The sequence below is a fragment of the Mustela lutreola genome, chromosome 8 (genome assembly GCF_030435805.1).
Source record: "Mustela lutreola isolate mMusLut2 chromosome 8, mMusLut2.pri, whole genome shotgun sequence".
NCBI lineage: Eukaryota > Metazoa > Chordata > Mammalia > Carnivora > Mustelidae > Mustela > Mustela lutreola.
Genome location: NC_081297.1, coordinates 121,576,423 through 121,604,181, shown reverse-complemented (window position 1 = coordinate 121,604,181; position 27,759 = coordinate 121,576,423). Strand labels below are relative to the sequence as shown.

The 27,759-nt window shown below is 36.6% G+C and overlaps 1 protein-coding gene across 4 annotated transcripts in view; it reads left to right on the top strand.

Annotated features, from left to right (window-relative positions):
* ATP2B1 (ATPase plasma membrane Ca2+ transporting 1) overlaps nucleotides 1-27,759 on the top strand; it is a 123,960-nt gene that overhangs the window by 67,632 nt on the left and 28,569 nt on the right. For all 4 annotated transcript variants that reach the window (XM_059186494.1, XM_059186495.1, XM_059186493.1 and 1 more), the window contains exons 3-12: nucleotides 4,782-4,979; nucleotides 10,711-10,965; nucleotides 11,057-11,182; nucleotides 14,971-15,111; nucleotides 17,620-17,658; nucleotides 18,403-18,564; nucleotides 20,448-20,662; nucleotides 23,058-23,300; nucleotides 24,651-24,892; nucleotides 27,384-27,621. In XM_059186494.1, coding sequence (XP_059042477.1) covers nucleotides 4,782-4,979; nucleotides 10,711-10,965; nucleotides 11,057-11,182; nucleotides 14,971-15,111; nucleotides 17,620-17,658; nucleotides 18,403-18,564; nucleotides 20,448-20,662; nucleotides 23,058-23,300; nucleotides 24,651-24,892; nucleotides 27,384-27,621 — 1,859 coding nt within the window. The remainder of the gene's footprint in view (nucleotides 1-4,781; nucleotides 4,980-10,710; nucleotides 10,966-11,056; nucleotides 11,183-14,970; nucleotides 15,112-17,619; nucleotides 17,659-18,402; nucleotides 18,565-20,447; nucleotides 20,663-23,057; nucleotides 23,301-24,650; nucleotides 24,893-27,383; nucleotides 27,622-27,759) is intronic.

The window sequence follows — 27,759 nt, the reverse complement described above, 5'->3', positions numbered from 1 at the left end:
GACGGGAGGCTAGCTTTTATTAGGTTCTGAGAGGAGATTAATAGAGTTGTTTTGAACCTGGCTTCATTAGAGAGGAGCAAGAACTCAGTGTTGTGGCATTTTCTCACTGGCTGCAACTGGCAAGTCATTTGTTGTTCTTGAGGCATGTGGAAATCTTCCTCCTTCCTGTTTGTCATTTAAGTTGACATAAGTGATACATGTATAAGAACTTTCCTTTCATAGCATCCTACCTCTATTTTATTTTATTTTTTAAATATTTTATTTATTTATTTGACAGAGAGAGACACAAGAGAGAAGGAACACAAGCAGGGGGAGTGGGAGAGGGAGAAGCAGGCTTCCCGCCGATCAGGGAGCCCGACACAGGGCTTGATCCCAGGACCCTGGGACCATGACCTGAGCCGAAGGCAGCCACTTAATGACGGAGCCGCCCAGGTGCCCCCAGCTCCATTTTAAATCAGGTTTTCTTTATTCATTTTTACTTCTACCTTTGATGGTTTTTAAAATACTTTTTCTGTTTGTGAAGCTAACTGGGCCATGAGGAGATCAGTGCTAAAACATGCCCTTTGCCTCACTGACACTACACTACCATCAACTGAGCCAGTGGTACTAGGCAGATTTGTTGTTACATTAATTCATAAGTTATACTTAATGATTTCATGTCACATGTACACTGTTTTAAAAATTCAGACCATGTAGTCTCCTTACTAGTTTCATCAGCTTAGCTCTCTCCCTTTTCCTAAGAACTTTGCTTTCTCTCTCCTAACAGTGGAAGCCTCTTCTTGCACTTAGAGCAGCCTAACACTTACACCCTGGATTCCATTCCCCTTATCAAAGGCTTTACTCTAGTGTTAGCCTTTGTTTCTTGTGTTGTCTTCTCTATATGATTATTTACACTTGTAAATTACTTGAGCTAATATCTATCACTCAGCTTTTTAAAAACCTAATGGGTTTTATTTACACTTTAAATTCACTTTTACTGCTTAATTTTTCTCTGCTATATCATATTCCTGGAAGAAGTTCTATGACCATAGTTTCCACTCATTTTCTAATTCTTGTTCTCTCTTCAGTTCTTTCTAATCAGACTCTCTTTACAACACTCTACTGTAAGATTTCTTAATCAAGGTTGTCAGCCTCCATCTAGTGAAAGCCAGTCGTCCATTCTCTGTCTTCATCTTACTCATTTGACAGAATCATCCACATGATATTCATCTTTGTTTAAAAAAAAAAAAAATTCTCCTTTTCTAGACTTCCATAGAATTAGATGAGCTTGTTTTTGAGCCCCTCCCCCTCATCCCCACCTGTTTCTTTGGGTTGCCTTTGGCTTTTCTTCCCTTATCTGACCTTCAAATGTTGGGAAGGTTCCAAGGCACTAGGTCTCAGACCTTCTCTCCCATCTGCTTTCTGGGAACTCTCATTGGGCCCATGGCTCCAGAATCCTCTATAAACATTGATGATTCTCTGATTCAGGCCTCTTCCTTGAGTTCCAGATACGGCTAGCTAGCTGTCTCACAGACATCTCCTCTGGTTTATTTAATGGGCATCTCTTGTGTAAATCTTTAAAATGAAAACCATTAACTCTTGCCTCTCTTTTTCCACTCAATTCTGCGATTCCCAAAGCCTGCTCTATCTTGGTAAACGTCTTTAGTATTCATCCATTTAAATGTATAGACCCCCTACCCCCCATTCCCCACCCACAAAATACTAATACTGTTCTTTATTCTTTTTCTTTCATCCATGTACAGTCTTTTAGCAAGTTCTGTCTGATCTCTTTGCAGGATAATTGGTAGATCCAATTAAAAATTCAGATACAGGCTACCCTCATCTCTTACTTTGTACAGCAACAGCCTCCCTAATAATGGTCTTTTCCCTCCACTCTTGAACTCTTCAGTTTATATTTTGTACAACGATTAAAATGACATCAATTATTACTGCAGTGCTTTAAAACCCATTCATTGTAGAAAGGTTTCTGTTACAGGTAGAATAAATACTAGTCTTCTCTGTGTTACTTAGTCTCTTTGTTTCGGTGCTATGTAACACAAGCTTCTGAAAGTATAATTTGTTCACAGTGATTCTTCCGGATGTAGAGTAGTCCCTTGAAGTAGTAAATATTTGCTGGGGAACAGACTATTGTTATAAAACCCTTAACTTCATTATATTTATATTATATAAGTTTATTATTTGATATTTATGGAAATTCAAGTGTAATTAAAACCTGTAGTGTTCAGTTTGTAACTTGTCATCCCCTTACTTAATAGCTGTTATTCTAAGTTTATGATTTGATACTTTGTACCTTCTTCTTGGGTCCTTCTAAACAACTTTGTAAGTTACACCAACAAATTTTAATGCCCCTCCCCCAGCTGAAGAAGTTAAGTCCTATGTGCAAAATTTCAATAGGCGAACTGGAATCTAGGCCTTCTTGTTCCTAAACCAGATAACTTTATTGATGTTAATGTCCTAGGTGTGTGCTTGGGGGTGGTACAGAAGAATTACAATAACCCTTAAGACCAGCTGCTTTTTTATTTTCTAAATTTCCTCCAGTTACATTTTTAAGCTGTCTTTAGTTCTTTGGCTAAAGACTTTTTTTTTTAAATATTTTATTTATTTATTTGATAAACAGAGATCACAAGTAAGCAGAGAGGCAGGCAGAGAGGCAGGCAGAGGGAGAGGAGGAAGCAGGCTCCCTGCTGAGCAGAGAGCCCGATGTGGGGCTTGATCCCAGGACCCTGAAACCATGACCCGAGCTGAAAGCAGAGGCCTAACCCACTGAGCCACCCAGGCGCCCCTAAAGACATGTTTTTATCAGCATTAACATAAAATACTGGCCTCTGTTATAACCAATGTAAGTTTTGGCCAGTTATTTTATAGTTAATAGTGGTGATATTTTAAACTACTAGGTGTTACAAATACGTAATTAATGATAGGTCCTATTAAGTGTAAGTTAAACTGATAGAACCGATATCTTCAGACGAGTTCTTAGCAAAAAAATATTGGTGATTGACACAGGGAAAGAATGCAGTCTTTTATTTTTGCTAGTAAGATCACTGAAATACAAGACAAACTTACTATTTAATATCTTTATATGAAAGAAAGAACACTTAATTCAAAAAGCAGCAAGCACATAATCTCAGAACATTGCAAGGTTTAGTTCTTTAAATAAATTTTGTTTTGTGGAAAACGTCACTACATTGATTGTCTTATCCCTCAGTTAAACCACAAACCCGTGCTAACTGCTTGTAGCCAGGTGTGATCTGGGAGCATTGCTCTAGTCAGAAGGAACTATGTAGCTCCTAAATTATAATTTGCAAGTTGCATCTCTCATACTATCTTTCCCCTGATCACAATTAGTACAGTCCTTTGATTCCTTTCTTTCTTTTAAAACTCTGTTTCAAAGCCCAGAGCTCTGTGGAAGATTTCAGATGATGACTTCTGTCATCAGACAATCTGAAACACTTTTTGCCCAGAATGGACTGACCTTGTTACAGTTGTTAATAAAAACATCTCTGGAATATTCTTGATAACATTAACAAAGTCAATAATTACTTTAAAAAGTTTGTATTCATTTCTTACTGTTTTTTGTAGCAGCATAATTTCTTTGTTCTCTCTTCCACTCTCTGCCTGCCTCCACATTGAGATCACCAGCTGAAACACTGAAAACCAAGAGCCTTCCAGTAATCTGCTGTTTTCCTGTCTCCCTCCTTTCTTTGATACTTTGTACCTTTCTTGTTCTCCTTTCTTGTTCTCTTAGAATGAGCTCTTTCAACCCCCACCCCCCGAAAAAGATTAAGTTAACTAAATTAATTATAAATTTCAATTCATGATGATAAATTGAAAGTGGTATCATTCTGGTACCTTATCCGCCTCCTTTGATATTTTTAAACAGACTAAGGGAACAAATCATTTGTCACTGCTACCTGTGTTTTCATTCCTCCCCAACAAAAATGTAATTTTGTGCAAACGTTGCTTTAGCTGATGGGAATATATTTAGGTTTGATAGGATCAGCAGGGTTAGATTAGAAGAGAACCTGCTAGATGGGGTGAAGGAAAGGCAAAATTGATGTTCATCCAGCTCTCCCTTAACCTCTGCCCTCATAGCTTTCCACTCCTACATTCAGGTGATAAATGTTATGTGTCCTGTGATGCATCTTTTCCCTTGCAGTGACTGTGGGTGCGGTCAGTGGCACTACCTATTTCTTAAGCTGGAACAAAATCCTAAAAGTAAAATTCTGAAGAAAAATCATCCTAAGTTTCTGGTTTTTGTGACTTGCAAATCTTTTATCAGTACCAAGTATATAGTAGACATTTTAGTAGAGGTGGTTTAGAGTTTAAATTAACTTTTCATTGTTCTTTAGTAAATAAGAGTTAACCAAGATTCTGTAAGTAAATCAAATAAATACATAATTCCCCATTTTTGGAGCAAAAACATCATACGTAAAGGTCAGGGAGATGTTTAATTTCAGTATAAAACCCATCCAGCTGTCATATCAGTTCTGGTCTCTGGCAGTCTACAAGATGGTATAAAGTAATTTGATCAAAAATAAGCAGTTTGGAAAAGTGAAAATTCTTAATCCAATCTTGGAGCTGTCTACCTGAAATGTCCTTTTAAAGTTCCGTACACGTTTTTCAGGAATTTAAATTCTGTACATTTGGTCTAATGCATAAAAATCCTATCAAAAGGATCTTAGGAATTGTAATCTAAAGTGTGATGAATATGTTTTGAATAAAATAGGTAGTTTCATTTGTAAATGTGAGACTTTTCACTGAAATTTGTTTCTTTTCACTAGGTTTAAGTGGAAACCCTGCAGATATAGAGAGAAGAGAAGCAGTGTTTGGAAAGAATTTTATACCTCCTAAAAAGCCAAAAACCTTTCTTCAATTAGTATGGGAAGCATTACAAGATGTCACTTTAATTATACTAGAAATTGCAGCCATAGTATCATTGGGCCTTTCTTTTTATCAACCTCCAGAAGGGGATAATGCACGTAAGTAAATTGGGGAGGGGAAAAAAGAAAAAGACTTTAATGTGTGATGTTGGTAAGTTCAGTTCATTTGCATACTTAAAATGTAATAATAATAGCAGGTCAGCATTTATTGACCATGCTAGACACCATTCTAATAGTGCTTTTAATAGTTCTTCAAATAGTCCATCTCGGATAATTGTACAGTAACACTATGAGATGGTGTCACTTCTAAGTGAAATACAGAGGTTAAAAAAGCTGCCAAACTGTGCCGTACCATGTATTGTCAAGGAGCTAAGCCATATATCAGTGGGGTTTGTGCCACTTCGAACACTATATTGAGATAATTATAGTTTTAATTTTGGTGTGTGTGTTTTTTTTTTAATTTGGGGAAGCATTACGAAAACAATATTTTTTTCTCTTACCTAATCCATTATTTTTCAAGTTCTTAAATTGTGTTATTATATGCATGATTTGGGTAATTTCCTTGACATTCTAAAAATGTTTCTACTATGAAGTTTCTTGACCAGTAGAAAAATACATCATACAGTGGTAATGGTATATCTACTTTAACTTATAACTACAAATGGTTTAGTTTTTCTCCCACCTTTCTGTGTTCATTTCTTTTTTAAATTTCTTACCCTTTTTAAAAAGCTTATTTAAAATAGATATTCTTTGACGGTACATTCTGTAACTGCTGAGAAATCTAGCTTGGGTTTTGCTTGCTGTATTTAAAAGCATAGAGTGAACGCACAGTAGTTTTATATCAGAAGAGTGATGGACCAATATTTTTGTTCGTAAAAACTTTATTCTTACGCCTTTTAAGTTATGAAAAGTTTGGTAAGTATTTGCTGACTCTAAGTTTGGCTTAGGCAGTGATTTAAAGTAATTCCATAAAAGGTGTGCCTGGAGCTCATTTGAGTTTTGTTTTTTGGGTCTTTTTGTTCGTTTGCTTGAGAAAGTTGGTCACAGAATACATTATTTTATCTGAGCCCAGTATGGATCAATGGTTTTCAGCAGCAGTAGCACTGTTCATATTTTGCACCAGAACATTCTTTGTTGCCCTGCATGGCACCACCTTCCAGTGGAGGCAGCCAGAATGCATCCCCATATTGCCAGTTTTCTCATAGGAGGCAAAATTGCCTGTGACTGAGCATCACTGATCTAAATAAGAAAAGATTTAGGCAGTATTCTTGTCAACATTGAGCCAAATTATTTTTGAAACTTGTCTTTATTTTTGTTAAATAATACATATTTTGCTATAGAAAGATGAGGAGGGAAAAACGACAATTCATAGGAAATACTATTCACCCAAAATCTCACTTCTTAGAGATTACTGCTCTACCATTTTGATACATAGTCTCCCAGATTTTAAAAGTACATTTGTGTGGGTTACTTATAAAGGTATCTGTGTACATGTGTGGGTAGACCTGAGGGTCTGTAAATGCATGTCTTTTATATGACAAAGAAAGGTCATACCATATTCAGCAACACACAGCTAAGTTCTGTAGTGCTATTTACCCAACTAGCATTATGGAATATTGGGAATTGGTATTCTACATTTCAGTGAGTTGGCAGATTATTAATTTTTTTTAACTTTTAACATTTTTTACTCCCAAGATTATAAGACTAAAAAAAATATTTTCAGTGGGAATGGATTTTGTTACCAGGACAAATCGTTTTGGAACTTGGACTGCTTTCATTTGTAGAATGTAGTTTCCCGAATTTACTTAAGGAGAATATTGTCATTAGATCCAACTGGGAAAATAGTCTAGAGTTGTCCCTGTCGTAAGACACTTCAAAAAAGGGTCACAATCTACTGGAAGGTGGTGAAAAGTTAGTGTTTACATTTTTTTTTGAACATTTATTAGTGTACTCCTTTATCTTTTCATCATGTTACATGTTAACACTAAGTAGTAATTTACTTGAAATCCATTAATTGTCTTTCTACGGTCCTGGAACTCTAAATTCTCAAAATTTCTTACTAGTGCTGTTTGGTGTGAAAATAAGCACTGTAACCTACTCTGTAAACAAATCTTTAGTCACTAGCATAATACTGATGATTCTCAAACCTTTTGGTCTCAGGGCCCCTTTACACTCATAGTATTAAGAATTCCAAAGAGCCTTTGGATTATATGAGTTACATCTGTAGATATCTACTGTATTCTTAATTAAAATCGAGAAATTTAAAAATATATTGCATTTAAAAATTATAACCAGCCTGCTTTCTTCTCTCTCTGCCTGCCTCTTTGCCTACCTGTGATCTCTCTCTGTCAAATAGATAAAGAAAATCTTTAAAAAAATTTTTTTAATTATAACTAAGTTCTTGTTATAATAGAAAATTATAAATACTGAAATTATTATTAATGAACTTTTTAAATGAAATAATGAAAATAGTAGTAGTAGTGTTCTTCATTTCTTTGTATCTTTTCAGTGTCTAGCATAATTGAAGATAACTGAATTCTCATCTGCTTCTGCACTTAGTGTGTTGTGTTAGCACACGTAATGTAGTCTTTGGAAAATTCCACTACACACTCCTGAAATTTAAGGCAGATTACATCTTAGTATTACTATAAACATAGTTGACCTTGGGAGTTCCTCCTGGGGTTCCTAGATGGTACTTTTGAGAACTCCTTCTTTATATTGTTAATGTACACACTTGATGCACCATCCAAGAAATAGCTCAAGTGCAGAACTTTAAGAATGGAGTATTTGCCTTGCAGTAGAGTGTAGACTGAATTTAGACTCTGCATCTCTCTCAGGTGAATTTACAGGGGACCACTTTGGGAGAGACAGATTTGTGTTGCTATATTTGTACTTGGACTTCACTGAAAGCATTATCAAAATACTTTATACATATGTGTGTGTGTGTATAATTGGTAAACTATAATCCTTTTGTGACTTTGATTTTGCAATTATTTTTTTCATTGCAGCTACTCTAAAAATTTGTGATGATCATCAGGAAAAGGATTTAATTTCTAGAAGTATTTTACTACCATCTGTTTCAAGATCATTCTAACTTTATCTATATAATCTAAAGTAGAACTATATATGAAATGAAATATGGCACCGACTTGTTTCATGTTCTCTTTTGAAATATTCAGTCTTCTAGTTCTAAATATGCATACGAGATTTAAAGCTGAGAATGATATAATTGCCTCATACTTCCTTCCCCCCGATCTCTTTCACATTGATCTTTAAACTTTTTTGGTTATATACCTATTGGGAAGAAATCTGAGCATATATCTGCAAATGATGCATTTGTGAATTAAATGTATTTAGAGCTGTCTACATAATGTGTATATTTATATTGTATATACTGTATTTTTATAATGTGCATAGTCTTAAACATATGCAAAAATATAAACTGAAATATTAAAAAGATGAAATGAGGTTTAAAATTTTGATGTTTAATAACCATAAAATACCATTATTGATAGCATGATTGAGTATACATTATTATATTTTATAACTTTGGTTAAACCTTGATTTCCCTTGATTTGGGTCTGAGTTCAGTTTATTTTAGAACTTGGCTTTAATGTTCCTGATAGCTGTAAAGAAACTTACAGCGTTATGTAAATCCAAGTGCAGGAAGTGTATTCACTAATGGTATTTATTTTCACTCCATCCATCAGTTAAATAAACGTTTCTGTTGACATATGACTGGCAAATTCCATCTTCTGCTTTCAATGTGTTGTTTTTGTACACTGTTGTAACATTTTTCATTTTTAAATTTTTAACCAATGAGGTCAAAGCCCATTGAAATGCTTCACTTGGAAGATGATATTTTACCTGCATTTCAAGTTGGCAAAAGTGGTCAACATGGTATTTCAGCCTTCATCAGTTCTTGAATCCAGACTTGGGCTACTTAATTCAGAGAGCTGATCTATCTTCTGGGCAAGGGAAAGGGGGAGGAGAAGCTGTCCTACAGCTGGCTTCTACTGTTCAGAACGTTGTAAACCATAAACTAGTTATTGTGTACGATGACAGTGGTCATTTCTTCAGCTCAGATGTAATTCAAAGAGAAGTTTTTATATTTAGATGGGGAAGCTAGCACTCTTGATGGGTTGTAGTGCTATCTCCTTTGGAGAACATGCTTTTGTACCCATTGATGGCTAAATCCTGTTGATGGTCCTTGGGGTTTTGTGTTTGTTTATTTGTTTTTCATTCACATCATCCCTTTTATTTCACCGCCACCAGTTGATTTTATTACACTCTGCTGTGTTCTGTCTCTTCATCTGTCCCACATACCTCTCCTGGATTAATCTTTATTCAGAATCTTTATATATCAAATCATATCTTTGTTTCATGCTCATGATTTTGGAACTTGCTTTAATTACTTCTAGTATCATTTATTTACTCATTCTCTTCTTTGAATAATCTTTTTCCTGCTTTACCTGTCCTAAGAGAATAATTGACTTTCTTCAGACTTTTCAGCTCAATCCTCGGTAAGAAAGAACTTTTTTATATAGGTATATGCAGAAGAACATACGCCTCATGTGAATTTATAAATAACCCAAGTGAACTTTTAAGAAGCAATGCTTACCTTTACTGTGTATATATCCTCTTTATTTTGCTGTGTTTCATTTTTTGAAATACTGGTCATGAGCCACTGAATTGATTTTAGACTCTCAAATAGATTGTAGCCCAAAGTCTAAGTAGCACGGTTTCATTGTTCTTTCTTCAAAATTGTTGACCTTCAATTTTGAGCCTTTAAGGTTCTTTCCTCCCTCATTCTTTTGTAAACTTTTTTGTGCCATAGAGCCTTTGTACTGATTTTAATCTTTCTCTGGAATGCTCTTTCTCTATCTTTTCCCTGGAATGCTCTTCCTGGAACGCTCTAAAGCAACTATATGGCTAGTTCCCTTTTTATCATTTGGCTCCTAGCCCAAATGTCATTGACACTTCAGAGAGGCCTTCTGTGTTCACACAAACCACAGTTAGCCCTTTCTTCACGTGATAGCACATCACCCTCCTTTATTTTCTTTATGCCATTTGCTATATCTGAAATTAATTATTTGTGTTTTATTATCTGAATTCTTTATACTCTGTCCACACCTTCCAATCTGAGTATGGGTTTCAGGCGAAGACAGTGCTTGTGTGTCTTACTTACTGCTGTTTCCCCAGCCACTCAAGTACTGTCTGGCACCTAGAGCAGGTGCCCAAATAGTTGGGTTAATGAGTAGCCCTTGGCTTACTTTTTCATGTTCTGGAAACCCAAGTGTTGCTTTACTCCTGTAAAATTGATACAGTAAATAAGCATGATTCATGGGTAGCATGTAGTATTTAAGTTTTCCTGTACATCTTGTCTAATATATGTAATGATTAGTAGCATTAACCGTTGGTCAACTGTGAAGGAATTCTTAACCACTGCTCTGCCTACATTAAAGTGTTCTCTCATTTAATCCTCACAACTCTGGCGGAGTAAGTGGTATTATCCTAATTTGACAGATTAAGGGACGGAGTCTCAGAAGTAGTAACTTGCCTTGAGGCTGTGATTTCATCTTCCCCAGTGTCCTTACTCTTAACTAGAACTCTAGACTGCCTCTGTGCCCTGAGGGTGAGAGTCTTCTGTGGCAGGGAACTTGACATAGTAAGCATTCTTATCATTGTGGAATGCTTTGGGTTCAGTAAGGTATTTAGAGTAAAATTAACAAGGTATGTAAACATCATAATTAACTTATAGAATGTCTGTTGTCATCAATTCAGAATCTTTTTTTTTTTTTTGATAAGCATTTTCTTTCTTTCCATATAGTTTGTGGAGAAGTTTCTGTTGGAGAGGAAGAAGGTGAAGGAGAAACTGGTTGGATTGAAGGCGCTGCAATCCTCTTGTCAGTAGTGTGTGTGGTATTAGTAACAGCTTTCAATGACTGGAGTAAGGAAAAACAGTTTAGAGGTTTGCAGAGTCGAATTGAACAAGAACAGAAGTTCACGGTCATCAGGGGTGGTCAGGTCATTCAGATACCTGTAGCTGACATTACTGTTGGAGATATTGCTCAGGTGAAATATGGTAAGTAAACAACGAGCAGTACCTCTTAGGCTAGAGGTTAAGTTCCTGTAATCCTTTTGGCAGTTTAGTATACCATTGCTTTTTGTTTTAGGTGATCTTCTTCCAGCTGACGGCATACTGATTCAAGGCAATGATCTTAAAATTGATGAAAGCTCATTGACTGGTGAATCTGATCATGTTAAGAAATCTTTAGATAAGGATCCCTTACTTCTATCAGGTATGAACTTCTTTCTTATCTTTGCACTTCTTTCTCTTCCATGATTGTATCCCGTTGTCAGCAAACACAGTTTCTCTAAGAGCCTACAACTGAAGGATTCTGTATTTTATGTTAGCTTCTACCCTATAATCCTTAGGGACTTTTTTTTTTAAGTTGGCAGAGATACTAGAGATCTTTGAATCCAGAGCCCTATTTTACAAATGAGGAGCTTAAGTTAAAAAAAAAAAAAAAAATCCAAATAAGAGTTTTTGAGTCAGTGTTAGTATAATGATAAAACTGAAATATAAGCCTAATGATTTCTACTTTTCTGCCTTATGTTAATTCTTTTGGCCTGTTGATGTATAAAATTAAAGAATGATTGTTTTTAAAGCAAATGAATGAATTCCCTTGGATGTACTATCAAAGACAGGTTTTTTGGGTTTTGTTGGTTTTTTTTAAATTCTTTTTTAAGAACTGATATAATCCTTAAAATTGATCTAATCTGGCTTCCTCATTTAACTGCTGAGGAATAAATCTGAGACCTAAATTATTTATCAAAGATTACATAACCGATCAACGGTAGGCCTAGCAGTGGCACACATCTACTAGGGAGAAGTGAATTTTCACATAGGTAAGACGTGCTGAGAACAAAGAGTAGGATTTGTACAGGTAAGGGCACTGTTTGAAATGGGGACGTGGCCCATTTGTTGGGAGGCTCTCCCAACAGTAACTGTGGTAGCTTGACCTGAGGTTAATTAGAAATGAAAGGGAAGGGATGGTGGGAAAATTTGCACGCAGCCTTCGAAAATGTTGAGTGAGAGGGAGCCCCACAGTCTCACACTTGACTCCAAAAGCATGCCAGTTCTTTCACATTAGATTTCCAGGTTTTTACTCTTAATTTTCTAATGTTCTTTATAGAATTTGTAAAATTGCCTCTAAGATCATTGTTGATATATGTTTGCTAGACTGAATTACACTGGAGCTTGGAGTGCACAGAATGTTGCCTGTTTGTCTTCTATTACCATTTTCAGGTGTTAATAGAACGCTAACATTTTACGTCATAAGGAGATTTCTGCTGATTGAACTGTGTAATAATTTGGCAGCTGTAATCGTTCACTTCTTCTCAGTGAACCTTATATTTTAATTGATTGAGCATGGTTTTACTGAAACCAAAGTCAAGCTGGTGACAAGTCATTTAAGTCAAAGCCACAACTTCCAGGCATATACTTCAGTGTAACTTACCTTTTTAAGATTTGCAAATATGTGCCTAAAACACCGATTGCAAAACATCCCACCACTAAAAATCAGAGTAATTACATAAACACCATTATTAAAGGGTAGAGGTCCCAGTTATAATATAGATTTACTTCTTAAGAAAAATCTTGGGATTTGTATACCTTCAAAATTCTGCACTACCAAGAACATCCTGTTTGTTTTTTTCTTTACATGGGTGTGCTTGTAATTCATTCCAAGCAGACATATCTTAGATATAGAAGTTCGGTATATCTAAGTACAACGTATACTTATTTTATTTATTCCTTGCTGTAGTTTTGAGAAACTGTAATTGTTAACTGGGTAACATCTATAGTCTTTCCAAGGACGGGGAAGCAATCTAATCAGACCTTAACCCCCACAGACTGTCTGGGCCACGGTATTTGGCGAACTAAGGCGATATTCTCTTGCCTTTTGCCATATATACTGCCGGACTTCTGTCTACATCTAGCTTATTTACAGAGTGCTTAGCTCTTCAGGTTGATTTCCTTTACCTGAACTTTGGTTCTTTTCTATTTTAATGGAGATTGCTAGTAAGCTTTATGTAGTCTCAGGTCCCAGACACACCAAGTGTACCACAAGAACTCTGCAAATTTTCCATGGCTAAGAAAAGACCGAAATAACTTTGCAGAGTCCCTTATCGTAATGTGGGTGGGAAAGTTTTTCTCCATTTATTTCCCTATTCCAAAAATGTACTAAAAAACATAAAATGCATTTATTTTTAAATGTATTCTCATGATGCCATTCCCTCACTGCTGTTCTTGGCTTTTTAAATTTAGATTTTTTAAAAGCAGTTATTCAGTTAGCAGTGGGGATATGACCAGAACAAAAACTGTTTACTTTGCCTGAGCACATTAACCACCAGCATCTGATTACCTGTGGTAAGGAGGAATAGAATGTAAAAAAGTTGAAATCTGCCAAAAGCCAGAATCGTTAAAAGAAAGAAATTGCCTTTTACATGTAGAAGTTGCTCAATAAATACTGTTTCACTATCCTGAAATTCATTTCTTGTTTGCTTTGCCTGTTCACTGACAGAGAAGCTAATAATCAGTGAAATACTCAGAATATAGAATTTTAAAAGCAAGAAAATCAGGGGCACTTGGGTGGTTCAGTTGGTTAAGCATCTGTCTCTTGATCTCTGAGTTCAGGCTCTGCGTTGGGTTCCATGCTGTGTGTGGAGCCTACTTAAAACAACAACAACAAAACAAAGAATAAAAGCAAGAAAATCAAAGGCCTAAAATATTCACATTGGATAAATTGCCCAGTAATTAGAAGACAAATATAATTTTTTAACTACTGGAATAAGGACTTGTGCTTTATGACATTATTTAGCAAATAAACTTTGTGCGTTGACTTGGCAGATAAAATGGTGGTGGGACAACAGAACCTGCCCATATGGTTGTAAACTAGGAGATCAAATAAATGTGATAACTGTAAAGAAGGCTTTATTGGGAGTTTAGAAAAAAGAGTTGCTTTTGAAGGCCACTTAAATTCACAACAATATTACACTAAAGAGATGCGAAGCCTTTTAATTAGGAAAGGTGCAGAGGTAGCTATACAAGTCGGAGAATGGTCAGCAGACTTACGGGCATTGTAGTGGAAGAATATGCCCTTTGTCCCTTGACCAAGCTGGATTGAATCTTTGTCTTGCCACCTAATTGTTATATAACCTTGGGCAAATGTTTAGGAAATAAGAAAAAATAATGCTTGCCAACTTTCAAGATGGTCGTAAGGGATGGTCAGTATATAATCGATGTCTCCATTTCTGTTCCATAGCTTTCCATATTGGCATTTTATGTTAGAGTAATGGATGAAAGGTTTAACCAAGGGTTGGTTGATCTCAAGCTGAAGACTTTGGATTTAATCCATTAGTTAGTGTAGAATCAGAGGTCTTTGAGCCATGAGACATTTGTGAAAAAATTCACGTTTTAGAGAGATTAAAACTGATGTCAGGACAAATTGGAAAGACAGACTAGCTAGGAGGCTTGTTGCAGTAATGTAGGCTGGCTGGGTGGAAAGCTGGTTTAGGAAGAGATACGGGTTTGGGTGCGGTAAATAGGGCAGTTTGTTGCTGTGGAGTCCTTTTGGTTATAAACACATTTCTTTTTACGCAGTGTGTTTCTCAGTAGTGTCAGTAATGATCATTGTAATAATTTTACAATTAAAATTAATGTGTATTCCTTGAATGCCCACAGATTCCAGGCAGTGTGCAAAGGCACTTTACATGTGTGCCTTTATTTGCATCTCATTGTTTTTATTGAGGGTAGGTACTCTTGTCCTCATTTTATGGGTGAGGAGTTGAGATATGATAAGCTGACCAATCTCTCATGATACATGAGTGGTGGAGTGCACTTTGAATTCAGATGAAATGGATTACAGAGTTAAACCCTTAAGCCTAAGAATTTAGGTTATTTAATGTCTTATTGAAGTTATTAAGTACTGTATATGAAAGACAGTAGGACTAAAGTTTGAAACGTGAAGGTAGGAGGGAAAAAAAAACTAACAATTTTAAAACAGTAAATTTTCTGTTGCTGTAGGTACTCATGTAATGGAAGGCTCTGGAAGAATGGTCGTTACTGCTGTAGGTGTTAATTCTCAAACTGGAATTATCTTTACCTTACTTGGAGCTGGAGGTGAAGAGGAAGAAAAGAAAGATGAAAAGAAAAAGGAAAAGAAAAGTAAGTTCCACAATCTTCTGTGAGAATTGGTATTTGGAAATACAGCAACTGGTTAGAAGAACTGGCACAGAAAAAATATGCTTCTTTTATGAGGTTCTGATATGAAATGTTCTATAAAAAGTTACTCATTGTAGTACTTTCAAGTGGTAGAATTAGTGGAGTCTCTTCCATTTCCTGATTTTTCTTGTAGACGTCACAGTCCATCAAGGGCTTTTAGCGAATGCATCAGTCCCTTTTACCGTAGCCAGACAAATGGAGCATCTCCTCGAATACTTTCATTGGCCTTTATTGTTTTTCTTTAGTCTTAGTGTCTTTCCATTATCTGAGCAGCAAAGTGAATTAAACTCTCACTTCCAATGCTTATCTCTTCTGCATCTTCAGTCATAACTTTGTCAACCATATCACATTTTGGTCTCCTTGAGCTTTTCATCTATTTCACATTTTCTATTGTTCATGTTTTCCCCATCTATACTTAAGTCGGTGGGTTCTGGACATAAGACAAAGACTTCCCGTTGACATTTACCCTGTTTATTACATTTAGCCCAAAGTATTAGATACCAAGATTTTAGAGATTTGATCTCAATCCATTGTATCTGCTGTCCCTGCAAGTGATCTGTCCTCAGCAAAAATTGATAACCATAGTTTAACCACAAGCATCTTACCAGAAACTGTCATGAGGAGGGAGACAGCTCAGAATCACGCAGCTGGAGACATGTTACTTTTCTTAAAAAGCGCTCCCCATCCTGCTCTGCCTGCTGCACCACCCTTTTCTCCCACTCAGGTTTGCGCCTACACGATTCTTTTCCTTTAGGGTGACAGCAGTTTACTGTGGTTTAGCCACTTGGATGTACTTAATTTTACTTAGGATAGTAAGTCCATATTTCTCTCTTACACATAAGTATTTTGAGATCTTCTAAAATAAAAACCTTGCTAAAATCTTGGTTTGCTTTAACTACAACCACGATTTTAATATTTGGATGTTTTATTTTTTGGCTTTCCTCTTCAGCTGCGAAATTTTTAGTTCAAACAAAACCATACTTGAAAACTGACTGCAAGTGAAGGTTAGCAAGACCTCCCATTCTAAGTTGTTTTGTCCTAGTCCTTCCATAGCCCTCCTGGGGCCTCTTTAGGTTTCTTAAGGTGGAGTGGAAGGCAGTTTGAAAACCAGTGATAATGATACCACTTACTCAATACTGTGTGCATTATCTCCTTAATCCTTAAAACCCTAGGATGCAAAGATGAGAAACCTGCTGAGATGCTGGGCTTGCTCCAGGTCAGAGATCTAGTAAGTGGCGGATCAGACCTGCTTGTCTGGCTCTTAACCAGACACTGCTGCATCCTAATTTATAGTAGTCAAAGGTCAACGGACCCTATTTAAAAAGGAAGGGGACTTTGCATCATGACCTGATACTTGTTGACCCTACTGTGTCTTTTCTAACAAGCTCTGTTTTTTCTAAGATCTTACATCTCTTTTTTGATTAAACCCGTCAAAAATATTCTCAGGAATGAACATCTAATTCATTGTCTTATCATTTTTGATTCTTGGGGTTGAGGTTTTTTTTTTTTTTTTTCTTCCCTTCATGAAGTGGGGCATTTTTCCATCTGTGGACGTCAGCCCTTCTCTCATTCTCTTGACTGCTTTGGCTGTTACCCAAAAGCAGTTGGGGGTAATCTTTCTCCTTTCCTTCCTAGTCTAGAATGTAGCTGTCTGGTTCCTCTGAACTCAGAGCCTGTTGAAAGTAGCTAGATACTATCTCCTCATCTATCGTGAACAGCTGTTCCCTCTTGACTCTCTTCCACGTTTCCCAGTTTGAAGATAGCTCTTCTAGATAGAGAAGGTAGGAGAAAAATTGACTGAATGAGCTCTGCCTCCCTTCTCATTTTCAGTATTCCACTGCCTGCTCCAAACAATAGATGTAGTCCTTCCTTGATTATTTTATTGCTTTAGACGTTCCTATGCTTGTTTTCTCCAGATTGAAACTAATTTGCTGAATTGTCTCAACTGGTACTCCTACTGGCCCATTCTTTTTATTCATATTCTAATTTTACTTACTTGCCTCTCCTGTCTTTTCTGTGTGGGTTTTGCGCCCCTTCCCAACAACAGCTCTCCCCTTCCCAGCACAGCCCTCCTGTGTGCCTGTTATCTTCAGGACATGTCTCCCTCCCTCCCTACCCCTGCCCTTTTCTCCTTTCTTAGAATTACATGAGTATTTAGTTTGAGATCTTCTGGTACCATATTTGGGTTCATTGCAGCATATAAGAGAGTAAAGTCTTACGGAGAAATTGAAAAGGTATAGACGTCCCAAATTATTTTGGCGTATTTTCCTTAGTGAAGACCTAGGAGGTGATCGACCCAGCGGGTCATTGCAAGCCAAATGCTTTCTATCTGTACAAGCACACACCATTGTGTAACAATTCTGTTATAGAAATGTGAACTACCTCTGCATAATTCAGCATGGCTGTCTTTATTTCCTTTGGAAAGCTTTAATTCCCATTTTGTTCCTACAGATAAGAAACAAGATGGAGCTATTGAGAATCGCAACAAAGGTAAGTTCACAAGGATAAGAGTACAGTTAGCTTGTTTTCATTATATACAAAAGTATATCTACTATATACTGTATTCATCCAAAAGTAGGATACATGTGGCAGGAGAAATCAACAGTTTATGTTAACTTGGGTTAACTTCTCTTCCTGCCAGTGCCGTAGTCATTTTGCCCTTACAGTGGCAATAAGATTTTAACTGTGATTTGTGGTAGTAAGCTAAGAAAAATCCAGATGTAGATAACTTTCAACTTAAGCACTTCAACTTTTTTAACATTCGTTATTATAATACTGCTAGGAAAAATGTCTAAGAAATAGAATATACAACTGAAATGGTTTCTTGATGCTTATTTAGGTCTGTAAACATGTACATTTTTCTATATGGTTTACACATAATCTACATTATGGTCACATCTGGGAGGGATTTATAGTGTTTGGAAACGAACCTTATCAAACACAACACGAGGGGAGAGAAATGATTTTGGTATTTAGTTCTTACTCTAAGGATCCCACGTTTCTTCTTCTCCCTCATCCCTATTACCTGGCACATTTTCAAATCTGGTACAGAGATTCACAACCTAGTATCACTATTGTCTTGTTTTCTTTGGCTAGACATAGATACCCATGCACACACAAAGCCGAATATTTAAATCTTTTCTAGTTTCTATAAGAAACTGATACATTTCAAAAAATTAATAGTTTTGTGTGCGTTAAAAAATGTAGTGACGTTTTATTTGTTCTTCTATGTAGCGAAAGCCCAGGATGGTGCAGCCATGGAAATGCAGCCTTTGAAGAGCGAAGAAGGTGGAGATGGTGATGAAAAAGACAAAAAGAAAGCAAATTTGCCAAAAAAGGAAAAATCTGTCTTACAAGGGAAACTTACAAAGCTGGCTGTTCAGATTGGCAAAGCAGGTATGATAGAAGAAAATAAGGTGTTTTGCTTTTAAAATATGCTGACTTTCTGCTTGAAAATGGCCTTTAGACCCACTTAAGTCTGCAAATAGTTGCTTTGTGAGTGGAAGGGGTTTTAAAAATATTTTCAGTTATATCCACAGACTACCAGGTCTTTGAGTTTTGCGGATCCTTGTGATGTCATGGCAGCTGAGGGGCTCTTAACCCCATTATACATGGAAGGAGCTAGCAGTAAGGGGTGAGGTTAGGGTTCGTGCCAAAAACCGCCCGTACTCCCATGTCTGAATTTCTCAGGATTTCTGGGAGCAGTAGAGAGATTGCTAGTAGTGCCCTTGGTTACTCAAAACAGATTATCCAACTGTATTTTATTTTTTCAAAGGAGTGATTGATTGAAGAGAGAGAGAACCAGGGAGAGAGTGCGCATGGGGGGGGGGGGGGCAGAGGGGCAGAGGGAATCCTCAGCCCTCCCTGCAGAACACGGAGCCTGAGGCAGGGCTCAGCGCAAGACCCTGAGACTATAACTTGAGCTGAACTCGAGAGCCAGACACTTAATCGACTGAGCCACCCAGGTGCCCCCCAACTTTATTTTAGTAAAAAGAAATTTCACCACACATGTTGCTCATCTTTTTATTGACTATGAAGAAAATGAGATCATGTTTTTCTGAAAAATCCACTTTACTTAAATTGAATGGATTAGCTTAAGTACCATCCTGGTGAGACCAAAGTTACTAAATTGCTATCCTCACTAGAAATATCTGTTAATACAACCACTTTCAGGTGGAGAAAGGCAGCAGAAGCAGAGCTCTTAGCTAAAAACATAGCATGCCCTCTAGCAGTATCATGTATGTGAAGAACATGCGGATAAATCAGCATATACTATTAAAATCACTTAGATTGGGGCACCTGGGTGGCTCAGTCAGTTAAGCATCTGCCCTCGGCTCAGGTCATGATCCCGGGGTCCTGGGATCGAGCCCCATACGGGCTCCCTGCCCAGCAGGAAGCCTGCTGTGGAGCCTGTTTCTCCCTCCCCAGCTCCCCTGTGTTTGTGTTCCGTCTCGCTGTCTCTCTGTCATAAATAAAATCTTTAAAAAAAAAAATCACTTAAATTACATAATTCTACTTAGGAGTATGTTGGGAAAAGTGAGGTTTTTGCTCCCGTTCTGAATAAGTTTATCCAATAGCAAATACTTGCTTTTTGTAATATGTAGCTAAAGGATAATACTACCTCAGTTTTGGGGAAGGAGTAGATTTAAGGTAGTTGGAGTATTAGGTGCGGATATGTGAACTGGTCTTATTTTTCAGTACTCATCTGTAAAGGCTGAGTCGTCGACAAAATAGGTAAATGGTTTGTAGAACTTGAAGAACTGAGGATAGATAACAATTGAGAGAAATAATTTTTTTAATAAAAAACATAGGGTTGAATATATTTAATTCCAGATCTCCCCATCAATCAGATTTCTACCAGCTTCACATTCAGCAGTAAGCAGTTACCAGCACATGAAGTACCCATTCATTCTAAGCTTTTGGTATTTCTTTGTCATTACCTGTTATTTTGTCTTAGCTTTAGTAGAAGGCCAAAGATACAAGTAAGTCTAGGAAAGAATCATAAACACTTTTCTACCAGTTCTCCTGGGGACAGGGCTATACTTGGAAGCAGAAATTAAATCTGATAATGCCAAATGATGAGTTAGTTGCAAAAAAAAAAAAAAAAAAAAAAGTAACAATTTCTCAGAGACATTAAAGTAAGTATTTTCAAACCAGTGGTAATTTCTTCCAGTTGCTAATACATAATTGACAATGGGGAGTGTCTGGACTACTGAAATAATGACTTTTTTTTTTCTTTTTCTTTCTTTCTTCTTTTTTTTTTTTTAATATACGGAAAGGTTTGTTGATGTCTGCCATCACAGTTATCATTCTAGTATTATATTTTGTCATTGATACATTCTGGGTTCAGAAGAGACCATGGCTTGCAGAGTGCACACCAATTTACATACAGTATTTTGTAAAGTTCTTCATTATCGGAGTCACGGTTCTGGTGGTTGCGGTTCCAGAGGGTCTCCCCCTGGCCGTCACGATCTCCCTGGCTTACTCTGTCAAGGTAAGCAGAAAACGGTGAAGTCGATTTACTAAGTTTAAAGCTTTAGTTAGTGGAGAAAATTGACACCTGTGGTGCCTCTTTTCTTTCTGATTCTGAAAGTAGGAGTCTTCCAGAAATGCATAGTCTCCTTTAGAAATGCTGTCACAGGTCCTGCCCCTGCCCAGAGTTGAAGGTCTCTGACACTTCCGGACGTATATGTTTCCTTGCAGGCAGCCTTGACCCAAACTGAGCACAGCCCCGCTAGGCAGTATCTAGCTTAAGTTTCACTGTATGGCCTCCCTTTTCCCCATCTGTAAAATTAAAGGAAGAATGCATAGCATTCTGTAAAATTAAAGGAAGAATGTAGAAACAGCATAGAGGCGTCTCTTAAGTCCATCTTTTTCAGGGCTTCTTGTTTCTGCTCTTCTAACCTCATCACAACAAAGCCAAACTTCTGCATAGTAGGCGGACGCCAGTTCCTGGAATAGGATTCAGATCTGTCATTTCCCTGTGTAAAATGCCAGTGACTTCTCGTCACACTTAGAAAAAAACCCAAGCTCCCTCTGTCCCTCAGGGCCCAGCCAGTGTGGCCCTGCAGACCTCTCGGTGCTCCTCTGGTCCAACCTCACCAGCCCCCTGACATTGTCACATAGTCCAGGGCCAACTCTCTCTGTCCTGTGAATCACCGGCTCTTCCTCTTCTGACTCTTCTGGCGTCAGTTCCCAGTTGCCGAGTAGAATGCTGAAAACGAGCTTTGATGGTTTTGCTCACTACGGTTTGCTTGAAGTTGTAATCTGGTTAAAAATTACTAATTTATTTTAATTAATTTTATATCTTATATGGAAAAGGTGAATTGGATTTTCAAAAAGGTTTATTAGCTTTTTGGGCAATTTGGATTTTTCAAAATGGCTTTGCAGGTAAAATCATACTTAACGGGCAGAATGCCGCTCTTGTCAATTTTCTGGTGTTAAATGAGCAGTTCTTAAGTAGTATTCCTGATGGCGCTGAGCCGTATGAACAGTCACGGTTTCCGCTGGCGCCCTCTGATCCTGCGAATTCCAGCATCTTATACAGTTAACCTGTCAGGATAAGAATATTTTTTGCTTATTGTTATTTTCTTTTCAGGCATTTAACATTTTCATTTCAAATGGCAGATGTTTCAATATGATGAAATACAGTGCAATACCTATTTGTCTTTTTTTTTTTGATGTTTTGAAATAATTAGTAGTAATTGGGAGAAACAGTTATCATTTTATCAATACTGTCCGTTCATCTTGAGTAGTCATCAATGACATTAATTTTTCAGTGGATCAAAAAAAATAGGCAGAATTAATTTACATTCATAGGAAATAGATAAGAGCATTTTAGCTGCTGTCCTTTAATCTCTTTATTAAAAGTGTTTAGCCCAAATGTTACCACTTAACGTTGTTCTTCTTGGAGGTGTGTAGTCTTTCTGGATCCTTTATTAGTACTTTGTGAAATTGAGCGCTTTTCTTTTTTCACTATAGAACTTCATTCTTTTAATCTTCAATATTCATATAAATCACAAGTAATTTGAGAGGTACACCTCTTCCCCATATTTATTTCTTCAAAGGAACCAGTTTCTGCAGTATCTTGTGTATCACTAGTCACAGGCCACACTTTATAAACTAGCTCTGTAGTTTTTTAACCCATTCTACATTTTTGAAAATGAATATCAAGCATTTTAACTTAAATGCCTTTTGGGGCTACTGTGAAAACTCTTCGGAGTTTTTTAGAGACTATTTTGTTCTTATAAATAAGAGGAAGAGATTATCCTAAGGATGAGAATGCCAGGTGTATCAGCATATGGAAAAGATAAAAATGACCCATTCTGGTTTTGATACATTATCTTAGTCTATCAGAGTAAAAAAAAAAAATCAGATAACTGTATGCCTATCAGTTCTGTATTTTAACTGATAAAAGCTATTTTTTCGTTGGTGATTTGTCTTTCATCTTATAAGGAGAAAATTTAATCCTTAAAAGTCATATATTTTTACAATGCCATAAGTACCTCTGTAGGTGGAATACAGATTGTCTTTGCTTTTACATAAGGTGAAGACACTTCACAGAAGATTTTGGAGGAGTATAGTCAACATAATTTGCGTATGAGTACAAGTATCTATATTCATGTACTAAATTTATGTTATGCATTGGTTAAAAAAAAATGTAACCCCAGAAAGCTAATATGCTCTTCAGCTTATTCTAATAGGTTAAATATACCAAAATTCTTCCGGTATTAAATTTATAAATGCTTTATACTGTATATCTGTATATAGCTGGGAGTTTTAATTCTTAATTTAAAGTACTTTGCAATTTTATGTAATGAGGTGATTGGTTTTGTATGTGTAGCCTAACTAGGTTGGTTTTTTTTGTGTTTTTTTTTTTTTGTCTATAGAAAATGATGAAAGATAATAACTTAGTAAGGCATCTGGATGCTTGTGAAACCATGGGAAATGCTACAGCTATTTGTTCAGATAAAACAGGAACATTGACAATGAACAGAATGACGGTTGTTCAAGCTTACATAAATGAAAAACACTATAAAAAGATTCCTGAACCAGAAGCTATTCCACCAAATATTTTGTCCTATCTTGTAACAGGAATTTCTGTGAATTGTGCTTATACATCAAAAATATTGGTAAGGTTTCTTTAATAATTAATTTGTATATGAAAATTTTTATATAATAGATTATGTGTAGTTCTTCAGACCTATCCTTATTATATATAAATTGGAGAACTGAATCTGTTTTTAGAAGTTACATAAGTTAGATAATGTATGTAAGTTTCTGTAATACAATTTGTGTCACAAGTAAGACTTGTTGATCAGCTTACACCTTGTTTACTTGCATTTTCCTCCTCCTATATTTTGAATTTCCTGTGTTCAGAAACTCTCAAGCCTTATAATAAGTTCTTAATTTTTAATTCTTATTAAATTTATTTTGTGAAAGACCAGGCTATCTTATTGTAGAAAGTCAGCTCTCAATTTTCTAGAGAAAATTTTGAAGCCAGATTTCAACTTAAATGAATATGTTCTTATCTATGCTTGCTGTATGCTCTGTTTGGTTTCTCAGTATACCCTGCCAATGCCATCATCCTTAGACTTTTTGAAATTAACTCAATAAACTAATTCTAGACTTTGTGCTGCCTTAGAATAAAATATTTTTAACTTTGCAAGTTAAAAGTCTTACTTGCAATATAAAAAGTATGGAGTTGCTTGAGTTGATACGTGTTCTAGTGATTCATGGGTCAAGACCATGAACCAAATTAATACTACAAATTGTCTAGTGAAAATGTGCATTAATTGGATTATTAGACTGGAAAGTTATGAGATCCCGGTTCTAGATCTGGCTTTGCCTTTTACTAGCTGAAAGTCTGAGCTTTACTTTCATCAGTTGTTAAGTAAAGATGATCACATCTGGCCTTATTACTGTAGTGATAGTTATATATAAGGTGGTATTTGTGAAGATATGATGAAGGAAATAAAGCTTTTGTATATGTTTAAGGCAACAGTGCTTTATTTTAATGCATATACTTCTAAGTTTAAAAACTTGTATAGTTGATTTAATTTTGAACTGTGTAACATAAATGTTTAATGAAAATAGGAAGAGAAAAGGAAAGGAATTAAAATTTATTAAATCTCACTGTGTGCCAGGAGCCAACTTTAAACTTAACATGCCTTATCTCACTTAATTCTTGGGTCATAAGTGTACCTGTTTTCCAGATGCTGAAGTCAGGGACCACAGCAGTGGGGTAATTTGCCAAAAATTCACGTAGCTAGTAACGGGCAGGGCTGAGATTGGAATCCATGTCCTTCTCGCCCCAGAGATCATTTCTACTGTACCTTTTTGTGTCCCTCTTTGAAATGCTGATATTACTAGAAGTTTCCTATGTAGTTTTGTTTTAGAATGTCACATTCTATTTACATTATAAGTTAAACTGTCATAGAGAAACAAGATGATACTAGTTTCTAAACCTTTTTCTCTTATAGCCACCAGAGAAAGAGGGTGGATTACCTCGTCATGTTGGTAATAAAACTGAATGTGCCTTGTTGGGACTTCTTTTGGATTTAAAACGAGATTATCAGGATGTTAGAAATGAAATACCAGAAGAAGCACTGTACAAAGTCTACACCTTCAATTCTGTTAGGAAGTCCATGAGTACTGTCCTGAAAAATTCAGATGGAAGTTTTCGAATATTCAGCAAGGGTGCATCTGAGATAATTCTGAAAAAGTAAGAGTAAAATGCTTAGATGAATAAATTGCTCACTGTAGTTGCTTTATGGAATACCTACCTATGTTGTTATTGTTGCTGTTTCCTTTTTTGTGAACATCAGGCATTTGATAGGACCTCAGAGCTTTTCAGCATATTTTAATTGTATCTAGGTATTCGCCCATGGTATCCTGCCATTTCTGTACTTCTGTTTCTTTTATTTCATAGTTTTTGCTGGAGGGAAAATGTGCCCATTACATTAAGTCTGATAGACTTAATAAAATAAACCTCAATCTTTGCTTTTAGACGTGTTGATTCCGTGGTTACAGAGGATCATGAAAAATAAAGGCCTCCTGGGAAGAAAAATTCAAGTCTAGATCTTCAACACCACATTGTAGATAGTGAGCTCGAAAAATGTGATGAATGAATTATAGATAAGTTTTTAGAATAGCAGAGCATTAACACTAGATCTTTAGAATTCTCCTTTTATATCAGAATGAGGTTTTTTATCTGTGCTGCTGCATTATGATACTTAAATATCTTCCTGTCATTTTAAATGATCATATTTCTCTTTTACTGTCCTTTTACAGACCAGTAGTTTCAATTTTGACATTACACACTTAAGTAAAATTTCTCTGATGTTTGTATGTTCTTAATAGGTGTTGAAATTAATTTGGTTTCCCTAATTCCAATAGAGAATTTAAAAACGTAATATAAGAGCAGTCTTGGAGAATTAGAGCTCATTTGAACTTAGGCATTTAAAGTATTTTTACTTTTAATTTGCTTATATGTAGATTATAATCCAGTGTTATCTTAATGAACACTTGACAGATTATATTCTAATAGGTTTAAGAGACGGGTCTATAAATAAATCACTGAAACGCAGCACATGACAGATGGTTACAGAGTCTTAAGATGAGATCATTGTCATATGAAAGATGTGGCACTTCAGCTAGGTTTTGGTATGAAGAACATCAAGGTGAAGGAAGCCACATCAAAGGAAAGGAGGTGGGAATACACAGCCCATATCGGGGAGGTAGCTGGTCGCATAGTTCATCTGGGTAGTTATGGGCCTTTGTGACACACAGACCACATAGAGCCTTCTTTGTATTGAACATTTGGTTATCTGATGTCGGTGTGAAGGTTAGAAATCTGTCTCATCCATGCGTTGCTGAATGGCAGATAGGTGATCCAGGGAAGATTTTTGTACCAAAACCAGTCAAGCCTTTTGCCCACCAGCTCTGAGACAGTGAAATGAAAGGACACATGTGAAACACCTAGCTTGGGGTCCAATAGCTAGTAGTCCCCCAGTAATATTTACATTTTGTTGTAGGGGTTCTTACACGTTAGGTTAAGCAGAAAAAATTAAGTGGGTCAGAGGATACAACTGGAGTGGTTTCTTTCATCAGGTGGTAGAAGGAGCAAATCTGTGATGGAAGATAATTCTTACATCAGGATGAAAGGTGGGTTGGCAGCAAGGAGAGGATGGACTAGAGACAAATAATTTAAAAAGCTATTACAGTAGCTCTAGCTTGAAGTAAGAGCCAGGAGAAGGCAGTAGCGGAGTGGGAACAGAAAGGAGAGGCAACATTGAGGAGACTGTTAAGAGGTCCAATATGTGGGACTTAGGAGCTGATACTGTGTAGGTGATGGGAAAAGGAAGTGTGCAGGTGAGATTTTTAGATTTACGTGGAAATGAGTGGGGCGGGTGTTGATACGGAGGAGGCAGCGTTTAGACTTGCACGTGATAGGTCTAAGGTGTTGCTCCAGCATCCCTGTGGAGCTCCTCAGCAGTAATGGAGAGCTTTGGAAAAACCATCAAAACAGAAGACGTGGATTTGGCCATCACCGCCTAGAAGCAGAAGGAGGTGGCATCACAAGGGAGAGGGGCAGAGCATGGAGTCATAAAAAATAAACTTTAGGGAAGTACATCATGTGACTTCTGTTCACTACATAATTAAAATTGTGTAGTTAGTGTCACTGAAGATAAAACTATTTTGGCATTATGTCTCTCGTTTCAGTAGAATGCTTACTTTAACAATAAGTTATTATTTTATTTCATGGCTAAAACAATATAGGTGATGAAACAACATCTCAGGTAAGGGGTTGATTGAATTTGGTATTTTACTTTAAAAGAAGAATATTTATGAATTTTGTGTTAATGCCTGATTCTGTACCAGGATGGACAGTTGTGTAATTTATTCTCCTCTGCCACTAGAGGTTCTTTGTGAAATTTTAAAAGCATTGCATTTCCAAAAGAGAAGGTTTAGAGAATATCTAGAATAACTGATAAGGCGGAGAACTGTAAAACGAGAACCATAAAAACTAGATCTGTTGTATAAAGGGAAAGGTAAAAAGCCAGTGTGATTTAAGTCTGTGGAAATGCAGCATACATAATTCTCTAAATTCCTAGTATCAGATCCCATGATTTCTAACCCTTCCAGTTCACTTAAATGGCATTAACCTTTATATTTGTTAATTATTGATGTTTGGATTCAACATTTCCTTTTAGGTGTTTCAAAATCTTAAGTGCTAATGGTGAGGCAAAAGTGTTCAGACCAAGGGACCGTGATGATATTGTAAAAACAGTGATTGAACCGATGGCATCAGAAGGCTTGAGAACCATATGTCTTGCATTCAGAGATTTCCCAGCAGGAGAACCCGAACCAGAGTGGGATAATGAAAATGATATTGTCACCGGCCTCACGTGCATTGCTGTTGTGGGGATTGAAGACCCTGTGAGACCTGAGGTGGTGAAACGTTCTGTGCTCTGCATGTGCGCAATCTCTAAACCTAGGGGATCCAGGCACTGGCTGGGACCAGCTTTCTAGTAACATTGGTGTTTGTGATTTTATTGTTTTTTCTTGGGTGAATCCAAAATAGGTGAA